The 12,779-nt window shown below is 36.5% G+C and overlaps 1 protein-coding gene across 1 annotated transcript in view; it reads right to left on the bottom strand.

Moving 5' to 3' along the window:
- Window positions 1-12,779, bottom strand: part of LOC106471867 (protein lin-9 homolog) — a 53,820-nt gene that overhangs the window by 35,401 nt on the left and 5,640 nt on the right. The window contains exons 3-4 of the mRNA XM_013932491.2: window positions 3,621-3,667; window positions 3,167-3,274 (exon numbers count right to left, since the gene is read on the bottom strand). Of these exons, the coding sequence (XP_013787945.1) occupies window positions 3,167-3,274; window positions 3,621-3,667 (155 nt within the window). The remainder of the gene's footprint in view (window positions 1-3,166; window positions 3,275-3,620; window positions 3,668-12,779) is intronic.

Here is a 12,779-nt window from a genome sequence, read left to right as displayed (position 1 = left end):
TGTTTTGTTCACACCCAATAGATTCTCATGTGCTAGTCTCATTATCTCATATCTATATACAATAGCCCACTCTTCACTGTCAAGAATATCAGCTGGATGCCATCTTCTCATGAGTACATCAACCTTAATGAAATATTCTACAGGGAAATTCTCTAATTCATCCATGAGTACAGCAATCTCATGAGTACACCAACTTTAATGAAATATTGTACAGGGAAAGTCTCTAATTCATCCATAGGTAGGGCCTTATTCACAAAGAGGCAATCTCGTGATCTCTCCCCCTGCTCTAAAAGAAGCCGACCCTTCAAAGACAACTCAACCTTCATACTACTTTGCCTGTGAGACACCTTACAAACTTTATCTCTGAGAGAGTCTTTGATAATAGAAGGATGATCACTGTTCTCATTATGGGACATAAATATATCTGACAAATCAATAAAATCATCCTGTAATACAACTTTAATCATTGCTAAATTTTAAGTATATACTGATGCCTTTTTGGCCATCGCTCGAGTCACTGCCCAAGCTGGAAATAAATCTGACATTTCTGCCTCAACAAATTTGCCATCCTCAAAAGGACTTGGCTTTGAAACAACACCAGGATCAGTAATCACCTGACTATCTGCCAAGTCATTACCCAGAAGCAAAAATACTCCCTTAACTGGTAAAGTAGGCCTAACACCTACGGTAACAAATCCTGAGACTAAGTCAGACTGTAAATAAACTTTATGCAGAGGTCATTCACAAAGCTACCCTCAATGTCCTGAGCTAAAATAAATTCATCAGTGGTTGACTCACTAGAAAAAGGCAATGTCTCCTGCTATAACAGACTGAGTAACCCAAGTATCCCAAAGAATATTAATAGGCATAGGATTAGACTTATCCTTACTAATGGACACAAAACCCTCTGACATAAATTCTTTTCTCACAGGTTCAGACTCACAGTGACTTATGCAAGGAAACAGGAGCACTAGGTGACACCTTTTTATTCTTTGCTTTCACAGTCCAACATTCGGAAATTACATGACCCTTACTTTTACAATAATGACAAACAGGAGCACCATAACCTAACTGACTGGACTTTGTACCTGTTCTTGGAATTGATTGGCAACTTCAACCAGATTTAGGAGCAAAGGAGGACTTGGAACCACTACCCAAATGACCAATGAAACTACTACTACCTCCAAATAATTTGGGCTTATTGAATTTAACTTTATGATTTAAGGCAAAACCTATAGTTGAACATAAAACATTCAAATACAGTTGTATTTACACTGCAATAATCCAACACATTCAAATTGATTAACTACAGTGTTATTGGCAAAGTACAGAAATAGTGATTGAACACCATCTCCTTTGTTTCATTCTCAGGTAAGTTAACCCATGTAGTAAAGCTATTCAACTTATACTGCAAACTTTTAACACCCATAGACAGTGAAATTAATAAATTGGATAGATTTACATCCCCAAAATTATGGAAGCAATGGAGTTGTATTAAATTCAGGTGCCCTACAATGGAAACACATTGTATGGTATTTATGCAACAAATTGTCAAAATAAGAACATTTGTAACTTTTCCCACAACCTGCTGGTAATATAGCTAATAAGACTATCATTTTTAAGTTTAATATTTGAGAAATATGTATCAAAATGATCAGTTAAACAACAGTGTTCACCTATGTGTACTTGCCTTAGAAGATGGTAAAATAATATATGTATTTCTTATTCAGCTATTGTCAGCTGGACAGGTATTTCCTGTCCCATTTATTTACTATGGTATTGCTACAAGTAATTACATTCTCAAATGTAATTACTGAAAATGTCAGCATACATGGTTCAGAACTGGAAACATCATTTAAAGATCTCCAATCCAAGGCAAATTAAAGCATATTAAGTAATGTAATCAAGAACAATGCTAAGTTTTAAGTAATGTTTATATACACTACAAAACACTCCGTAAAGAAAACATCTTTAGCTTCAGACTTCTACATCATTCACAGAAATTAATACCGCTAAGCTTATGTCAGTGAAAAGATAAACTGCTGATCAAACTTGAAATAAAGATCAAGACCTGAAACAGAGCAATAAAGAAATGTGGCAGCTTTGAGATGTTACCTGTGACACTGAAAACAACATGCTTAGCAAACACATATGTATACATTTTCATCACACCAAATTCTTAAACATTCAACAAAAGAAAATAGTTTACTGTATGTTACAGCCTTTTCCAAGGACAGATAGTGAGATTGTTTACTGATCAAACAAAGAGCACAACATTCTGAAGAAATAAACCTTCAATGCTCTATATAAAAGTATAAAAACTCACACAGCAAAGTGTTTAGAACAGTAACAGCATTCAAAACACTATGTGAACCTAAACTGATACCATAATTAGCAAAGCGAAGTCTACGATTATCAAAGAAAACTCTATGACATAAATACCATTGTGGTGAAGCTGGAGATATCTCTTGGTGCTGTAAACATCATAATTAACAAGAACTCCAAGTTGATGAATACTCAAAAGCAAAAATTTCAAAATTTCTGACCACATCTTAAAACCAATGGCTATTTTCATGAGGAAAATGGCTGAAAAAACTAGAATCACAACACTCCCATTTTTAGCACATACCTGTAAAGCCCCAAATTGCAGCTCCATTGGACTTTTTGTGCCCTTGGTCTCCTTAAAAATAGTCTTGCAAATTGACATCCTTGAATATTGGAGGGTCTTTGGAAAGTTGTCAGGATGTGTATGCTAAGACTGACATTGTTGATGTCCTTCCAAGAAGTTTGTTAGAACAAAAAGGGTGGTGTTGGGCAATAGCATATAAACAGTGTCACCAGATTGAGTCTGATAAATGATGAGGGAAGAAGTTCCTAGTGCAGCATGGGACTTGCAATATTGTTCATATAAAATGCAATCAACTCTTAGCAGAACTGAAACAAGAGGCTTAGTTGTTGCAGATACAATATTGAAGCTTTTATGTAAGAAATACTTGAATATTTTAAAACAAATTTAATGTCAATAACAACTCATTAATGAAATATATATATATATCTCCAAATAACAGTTTAAAACTAAATGATTAAACTTTACAAAACATATTTATCTTGACATTAGAAAGCTTAATAAGTATTGCAATAGAGAACAAAGTGAAATGATACTTACAGGTGATGAAACACGAGGATTTTTTCTTGGAGATGATTTGGAAAGGCTATATGATGTGTCTTCATCATCATTATAAATTAACCTGTTTCTCTTTCGTATTCTTGGTGGCTATATAAATACATTGGATATATATAATGATAAACTTGGAAACTTGTGGGGTTAACAGTATAACAGTGACCACCTTTATAATAATAATAAAACTACTGGTCTGAAAAAATACATCTACCAAGAGAGCAATGAAAAAAAGTATCAGATAAATACAACATAAAGACATCTTGTATGTGAGAAAATTACACACACATATACAACTAGGTAATAACATGGATAACAACACACATATATATTAATTAGTCAGACACAAACAGCAACACGACAAACTGACTCTTGCTAACTGTAAAAACACAATATATTACAGCTACATCTAGGATTTGTTATGTATAAAATAAAAACTTACATTTCCTCTTCTTCCAGGTGATGATGGTGGTTGAACTAGTCTTCCTCCTTTCAAGAAAGTTAAATAGATTAACTATTTTACAACTTTAATTAAAATTACATTAGTTTTCATGGAATGATGCTTTTTGTTTAAAATACATAACCCAGTTTATAAGTTAGAAAGTTGCAAATCATGCAATGGAGATCTGTCTAACTTAATGCTATTTTATTCAGAGAATACCTTTGATATAATTGTATTTTTTTTTAATTCTTACTGATAAAAATTGACATTTTCCTGTTAGATGCCTCTTCACATAGTGATCTATCTTCCTCACAGGTCTGCCAAAGAAATTTGCATGCCACTAGCCTTGAAGCAACTCCCACCTAATTTCACTTGGTAAAATGTGAATTGCACTACTGCAAGACAACAATAGAAGGGTGACACATCTTTATGTGCAGTAACTACCCCTATAAATTTGTACTTGAGAAATTCATTCTTTGACAAGGCAAAGAATATAAAAGGTGCATGAAAGTGGCGAGGATGGGTAGGAATGTTTGTTTGTTTGCTTGTTTGTTTGTAATTATGCACAAAGCTACACAATGGGCTATCTGTGCTCTGCCCACCACAGGGATCGAAACCCGATTTCTAGCAATGTAAGTCCACAGACATACCATTGTGCTACTGGGGGTAGGGTAGGAATGTACATGTAGAGGCAAGTATTTATGGAAATACATTTTCAGCAAGGAAAATGTTAGCTTCTGAACACAGTCAGCTAGAATCCCACAATGAAGTGATGGAGGGGTTGTTGCAAAGTTTTACTTACAGTGCCTTGCAAAAGTATTCACCCATACCAATAATGTCACATTTCAATGATCAAACATAACACTATTATGTGTGAAGGAGGTTGAATGTCAGCAAAACCTGCAAAGAAAATATATAAATTGAAATTTGCTGATTGCATAAGTATTCAGCCCTTTAAGTCAGTACTTGGTGGAAGCACCTTTTACAGAAATTACTTCTGTGAGTCTTCCTGTATGGGCCTCTACCAGTTTTGCACAATGGGATAGTGTCATTGTTGCCCATTCTTCGGGAATCGTTGATGGACTGCAATCTTCAAGTCTTGCCAGAAATTTTCTATTGGATTCAAGTAACGATTTTGACTGGGCCATTCCAGGTCATTCACTTTCTTCTTTTGAAATCACTCCAGTGTGGCTTTGGCCTTGTGCCTCGGGTTATTGTCCTGCTAAAATGTGAAGTTTTGACCCAGTTTTTAGATTCCTGGCTGACTCAAGCAGGTTTCCTCTAGGATTCACCTGTACTTTGGACCATCCATCTTCCCTTCAATCCTGACAAGATTCCCAGTCCCTGCTGTTGAGAAGCATTGCCATAACATGATGCTGCCACCACCATGCTTGACAGCTAGGATGGTGTGGACTGGGTGATGTGCTGTGTTGGGCTTGCGCCTGATGTAACGCTTTGAATTTAGACCAAAAAGATCAATTTTTCTTGTCTGAGCATAAAACCTTCTGCCACATGTCTGCAGTATCATTTACATGCTTTGTCACAAACTCTATATGAGATTTAAGATGATTCTTTTTCAGTAATGGCTTCTTTGTTGCCACTCACCTATTCAGGCCAGCTTTGAGTAGGGACTGGGATATTGTTGACGTATGAACACCGTCTCTCATCTCATACATGGGACTTTTCAAATCTTTCATCCCTAAACAGTTTCCTGCTTGCCTGGCTGCTTAGTTTGGAAGAGTGGCCTGATATGGGTAGTGACAGAATGGTATGATGCACATTCCATTTCTTAACAATGGACTTCACCATACTCAAAAGGATAAGCTACTTTGATATTTTTTTGTAACCTTCTACTGATCTATACTTCTCTACCACTTTACTCCTAACTTGTTTGGAAAGCTCCTTGGTTTTCATGGTTGATTTGTCATATCACTATGTGAGTTGTGGCTTGAACAGACACATTTACTCTGAAGTCAAGTTAAACCACTTTGATGAAACACAGACAAAGACCATTACACTAACTTTGTGACCTTTCAAACTAATCTTCAGCACCTGAACTGATTTATGGTTGTTGTAGCAAAGGGGTTAAATACTTATGCAATTAAGAATATTCTAATTTTTTTGAAAACCTAATTTACTTACATAATATCAGCATTTTTCTAACTTTCTCAGTTTGGAGTAGATTGTGTAGATTCTTAATATAAAGTCCCATTTGAAAGTTTCATGATTGCAAGCTCAGATGGCAACAAAATGTGGAAACATTGCAGGGGGTGAATAATTTTGCAAGGCACTGTAGATAAATTCCCTTCAGAAAGTGCCCAAAGGAATACCATGAAGTGTGACACCTGATTGCAGAGGCTCCATAGGGTCACACCCATAAGAGACTGCATCTCATTTCATCCAGAGTATATTATTCACTAAGGAAGAAAGGGAGGAATAGGCAAACAAACCCCATGTTTCATAGGGATGGATGGAATAAGAATGTGGCTGTTCCAAGTAATTGCACATAATAGATCAGAGAGCCAATATGTGTAGTGTGGTTGGGGCATGCTCAGACCATACCTTGTGTGTTCACTTCAACTCTACTGTTTGACTTTATTGGACCAACACCAGCTATGGGTGAAAGTCATGGGAGCCAATCCAGGTCTGAATGGTTCAATAAGTGAGAGACAGAAGGAAGAAAGTTGGAAAAGAAGTATGGGAAACCTCTGGAGCAGTTAAAAACTGAGGAAGGAAAGAATAGATCAGGAAAAGTGATATAAAAGTGTGGTAAAAGAGGGTGCAAAAAGCAACCATAGGAGAGACATCTGAACAGCAGTAATAGTAGAAGAAGAGGAGGAGGAAACAAGCCAGGATAAAGAGATGGTAAAAAAAGGAAGGAAGTCAACAGCTTGAATTGGGCATCAACCAGATCATGTAAACCTAATTTAGGTTTCATTCAGGCATTGGAGCAGGATGGAGAATAAAAAAGGTGCAAAACAGAGTGGAGAGGACAGGGGAAAAAAACACCTCATGGTACCAGGAAAGGAGAATGGCTACAGACAAAGCCTCATGACAATTAGTGAGGGTACAGACTGACAAGCCCATGATGAACTGTCAAGGAAAAGAGACAAAAAGATGGCCACATGATGACTGCCAGGATGAAAGGAGTGACAGAAAGATAGATAACAAAAGACTTGCCAAAAATAGTGGTGAAAGGACAACAAGAATGTGACAAGAGGAATGACATAAAAGTGGAAAGTCCAGCCTGACAAGTGAAAGATTGGGCAAATTCCATGCACATAGAAGAGGGAAGATAACTCTCATAGAAAAATGAACACATGAGTATGAAGTAAAATAGAATCCTGAGGAAAGGATGAGGTGTAAATGGTAACAGACTAAGGATGAACTGACCAAGGAGGTGTCAACAATAGAACTTGAGAAGGAAAGTGTGTAAAGATGAGAGTCAGGGGGAATAGATGAATAGCAAAATGGAGATATAGAAAAAGGGAATACCAGACCAAAAGGGAAGAAGCCTGGAGTTGTGAAGAGCAGCAAATGTATCAAAGAAGACTGTTACCACTCTGTCAATAGAATTCAGACTGGTTGAGATAGGTGATCTCCCATCAAGATATAAGCTCTCAGCAAATGATAGGCAAGAAAGTCAACCTAATGTGAATGGACCCAGAAGTGTATGACAAATTTCTTAAGACAAAGTAACCTGGGACAGGAGCATCAAAGGAAGTTGGTGCAAGAAATAACCATGTATGAGAAGGAGTGTAACAAGACCAAGTGATCTACCAGTAGGGACAGGAACATGCCTGAAAAATAGAGAGGATTGAGCTCAGTGAATTAAAAGGAATGCATGAACAGTATTAAAACCTCAGAGTGAAGCACTGAAGAAGGGAAAGATTCCGTGTGAGAGGCAGTAAGCAAGTGCAAGTAGTAGTCTGGGCATGGTCAAATCACCAAGACAATACACCAAGGAGATGCTCACAAAGGGGAAAACAGACTCCAAGAACAAAAACGATGGGTCTGTACATTAGTTCTTTTCCCAAATTAATGAGGGATTATAGGGAAGCCAAAATCCCCCAAAGCAAAATAATCTCTCATGTAGGAAGAGAATAACAGCTGGTGACCAGATATGCCATAGCTAACACATGAAGAAAATAGGCTGAACTTGATTGAGACAAGGGAAGAAGAAAAGTACCAAACACTGACTGAGCTCGAAAATGAGGGAACTAGAAAGTGAGACAGAAGGTAAAGCTGGCCAGATAGATACCAATGATAGGGAATTGGGAAAAGGAAGGAAAGAAAGTCTACAAATCAAGACAAAAGGAGTCACAAATGTGAAGGGGTTGAGGCTTTTGGGTTTGAGAAAGGAGCTATCAGACAAAGGAAACAGTATAGAACCAAATAACAAGCAAGGAGAAAAGACAAGAGAAACCCAAGAATCATGAGTCAGAAAGGGAGTAAACAAAAAAGGAATAAAGAACACAGGCAAAAGATAAGGAAAGGTACATACATGAAAATGAAATCCAGAAAAATATTTAAAAGTTAAGGACATTTCATGAATGGGAAAGTACTACACAAAGCAAATCAGACGAATGTCTTAGTTTAATAGATCATTCACAATTAAGGAGAAAGAAATACAGCTGACAAGATGGGAGTAGTGGGCCCATTAACCATATGGTAATTCACAACATGTTGAACATTAGCTGCAATAATCTTGAGAATTAATGAGCCTCCAAAAGCCATAGCAGAAATGAGACCAATGTGTGAACAATGTCTCACACTCAGGACTAATAAATCACCATCATTTGAGAATTCATGATAAAAAATTGAAGCTTTTCAAACAAAAATCAAAGTTCTTTTAATAATGCAAATCTCTATAAATTGAACACAGACAAGAAACTTAAACACGTCTGTATAACACAATGCCAAAGAGATACAGGAATTTTTGAGTGCAAATGCATAGGGGGAGGCACTGTACATGGAGGTGTGTCACCCTCCTATTGTTGAAAGGTTTTGTTACATGATCATGTCATTATAAAGGAGTACAATTAGATGGTGTTATGCAAAAGTCACCTAACCCAAAAAATCTCAGAAAGGTTTTTTTTATATTTTCTGAGCTAACAAGTGTTACTCTTTTAGATTGCTGTTATAGATAGAAAACATCCAATGCACACTTGTGCTGTCAAAGATATCAATTATGCAAAAATGATCTATTAATGCTTGGAGATGGCTTGAATTGGCAATGAAGAAAATCTTTAATATAATTTGCTTTTATGTTAAACTTATATAAACGTTTTTCTTCATTATCCATTCAAGCCATCTCTAAGCATTATTAGTCTCAAAGTAGGTTCCTAGTCATCGGAAAATGATCTATGTGGGTTAGATCATTTTTGCAGAACAACTCTGAAAATTATAAAGGTGCTGAAGTGTTCTGTAAAGGTTTATATCAGCATGTAGATAATTATATACTTTCTCTTCTCACTATCATCTTTCTGATGAGCAAGGGTGTCCAAAGTGCTTTTAGCACCTTTTTATATTGTGTTGCACATAGAAGTTTTTGCATTTAAAAAATTATACTTTTGAATATCCTTAACCCTAACACAATGTACCATTGATTTGGGTTTACAAACTTAAGACTGGCTGGTGACTGAAAACAAGTTCCATAACAGTATTTATTTCAGAGTAAGGTCATGAAAATGGCTTAGTAAAAGTGCAAAATACAGTGCAGTTTTGCCTTCTGGCCAGTGAATAGCACTTCCCAATGCAAAGTTTTAACATTAATTGTCAAACATAATCATCATTAGCTGTATCGGATTTTTAAAATTTAAAATACAAAAGGTTAAAATGATTCCATTAAAACCAAAAGGTTAAAAATCTGCCATAACCTTTGAATAGTCTAGTGTCTTCCACAGTAATCACTGAAGACACTAGGTTGTGTCAAAATGTATGATAGGTTTTTAACCATTTGGTTTTAATGAAATTGTTCTAACCTTTTTTGTTTTAAACTTACCTTTTTCTAATGTGTCAGTAAAAAGGTTGTCAATGTTACTAAAATTTTTAAACTTGTCCTTTATATTTAAAATAATGATAACAATACATTAATCTATATTGTAGATGAGAGGATTGTTTTATTCATTAAGAAATTTTATAAAGTATGTGTAAAAGTATCTTCTTTTTAAAAATATAATGCAGAATAGAAGAAACTACTTCACCAAAATTTGTGACTGTGCTTGTGCAAAGGATCAAATATTAAGCTTTAAGCAGGTTATGTAAAGTTATAATTTTCCCATACTAAAAATGTATTTCCGATAGGTACTTCCCTCCATTCATAAGATTAGCTATTCTTATTCATTGCTGCAAACTTTTTTATTATGCATGCCACAAGCCTTTGCATCCCCCTACTGGAATTAAATGATTACAACGGGTCTCTCATGCAAATCATCATGCATCACTTCTCCATCAATAAGAGAACAGTACACTCATGTGATTCCCTCTATGTGACTCTACTGAACTATCATTTTGAAATTTGGTAGAAAATGGAAGCAATGGAAGTGAGTAAGGAGGAAGGAGAAGAGGAAAGTACCTATTGGAAATAAATTTTCAGTATAGAAAAATCATCACTTCCGATACGGTACTTCCCTCTACTCACATGATTAGCTAGAATCCCACTATGAATATGAGGAGGGACAATTGCAAGGGAAGAACATATGTATCTCCCAAATGCATTTAAAGGATACCTCTGTAGATAAGAGAGTCAGATCTGAAGAGGGGAACCAAACCACTTCTGATCCAGGTATATTCTTCACCCATATGTGGAATGTATAAGAAATCATGGCAGAAATTGAGAGGAGCACATCCAAGTGGGAGAGAATGCAGTAGGAAAGTGATCCTGACCAAAGAAAGATGTGGTAACTCAATCCCACAACCAGAAAAGTGGGTAAATGAGGCTGCATCACACGGTGTAGAGTGCCTAGGGTGCGGCAGATCGTTCTCGGTAAGTCAACTACTTCCAAAACCTCTTCACTGGGTACCAACATCCAGGTGAGGGCAGGATGAGGATCATACTCTCTTCACCTCAAACCAAAGAACCAGGGAATTGAGAACCACCCTAATTCCTGGGTATTACATAGGATTAGCTCTGAGCTATAGATCTGGGAATTTGACATCTGGTATCAAAATGAAGTCTACTGCATGCAATCAACTCCCATGACCATGAGATAAATGGGCTACCAGATGAGAAAGGGTAGACTGTTGCTGGACAGATGCCACAGAACAATCCAAGGACTTCAGGACCATATCAAAGATGAAACGTCTTAAAAATGGAGCTATTTGCAAATCACGGAGATAAGGACCAGGTAAATGGGTTCTCAATAAAATCGCATCACGACCTAAAAGGTTCCAACAACAGATAAACCTGTTTGTAAAGCCAGAGCCAAAGACAAACAAGCTGATGTGGAAGTAAGGAGAGAGAGGATGTCCATAGAAAATCCTTCTGGGTTTCTGTGAAGAGCCTCAGACAGGAGATGTATTGTAGAAAGGTACTGCAAAAAGAGTCGTGAGGGTAAGATGGAGGTGAACAAATTGGGAATGGGAGAGATTAACAGGAGACTTGGGACCCACCCCCAAATGGATAAAACTTAACCCAACAGTTGTTGGTTGTGATATAAACAATCAGCCCTACGATATTCGAGGGCAGACTGATCCGAAGCCCATGGGGATGAGGAATACTAAGGCTATTGCCTAATTGAGAGGCAAATTGTTCAGCATGAACCCGAATGTTGAGGGATGGGGAAAAACTAAATATGGTTGGGAAGTATGTTCATGTAGTAATGAAGGATGTGGGTCATAAGATATGGGAGTGAGGGATAAAACATCACATACCTGAGAAATAAAGTCCAAAAAATTCGTGCAAGGATGAACAGAATCTTCAGGATGTAAAAACAGGGGATCAAAGTCCTTGTCATCCTGCCCAGGTTCCACAGGTTCAGGAGGAAGTGAGGCAATGTCTGGAGATAGAGGTTGACCCATATAATGCTCAATCTCCCTTCAAATAAACATAGACAAACCTCCTGACGGGTTGCCAGCACCTGAAGCCTGTGGTAAAACACCTGTCAAATGTGATACACATGAAGTGGTAACTTCAGAAGTCATGTTGTATCAGTTGACAAAAGCGTTTGAAGTAAGAAATAAATGCAAACACAACACGGGTAATTGAACCTGAATGCTACCAAAAAAAACTGAGTATGTAAAATTAAACCACTTCGAGAACTAATTCAATGTCAAACACTAATCAAGACTAAAAAGAAAGACATCCGGAGTGCAAGCACTGCCAAACAAGAAGTGATAGTTTGGTATAAACGAATAGAGGGAGTCACATGTGTCATGTGAGTGTATCATTCTCTTATTGGTGGAGAAGTGACTCATGATAATTTGCACGAGAGCCGTGTTGGAATCATTTAATTCCAATAGGGTGGTGCAGGAGGCTTGTGGCATGCGTAATAAAAAAGTTTGCATACAGAGGGCAGCAATGAACAAGAATAGCTAATCTTGTGAGAAGTACCATATTGAAATTCACTTTCAACTGCCAAATGAAATTATACATTAGTAATAAACTATTTTATGGCAATTATTTGTAAGAGGCACAAACAATCCAAGAAGTGTCCACAAACATTCAATTGTTACTTTTATTAACTTTTATAAAATGACAAGATTAACAAAGCAATGATATCAAAGTGGTTGCAATAGAAAGTTATGATTTATTTTCAGGAGAAAATATTATCTAGAAAATAATCTAACCAAAGAAACTTACTATAATGAAACAATGATGTTATCTATATATCTATCCATTTATGTGACCCAAATAATAAATAAAATGGTGACATCTGTTGTGCTGAAATACAAGATCTCAATGCCAGAACTGGTGATTGAGGCTTATGAAATGTTGCACTATCTATTGAATGACACCACAAACAAAAATCCATAAAAAAATTTCCCACTTTGGGTATTCAAGATTCAAACAATAAGAAAATAACTGTAGTATGTGCAACAACCATTTCTTTATAGAAGAACATAATTTTAAATAAAAATACTCTCCTCAGAACAAGAACATGACTTTTACTAGGATTGTACGTGAGGGTTTGATTATATCTTTATTGATATAATATC

This window comes from Limulus polyphemus, unplaced genomic scaffold (assembly GCF_000517525.1).
Source record: "Limulus polyphemus unplaced genomic scaffold, Limulus_polyphemus-2.1.2 Scaffold4922, whole genome shotgun sequence".
Classification (NCBI taxonomy): domain Eukaryota; kingdom Metazoa; phylum Arthropoda; class Merostomata; order Xiphosura; family Limulidae; genus Limulus; species Limulus polyphemus.
This window is presented reverse-complemented; position numbering and strand designations above follow the sequence as displayed.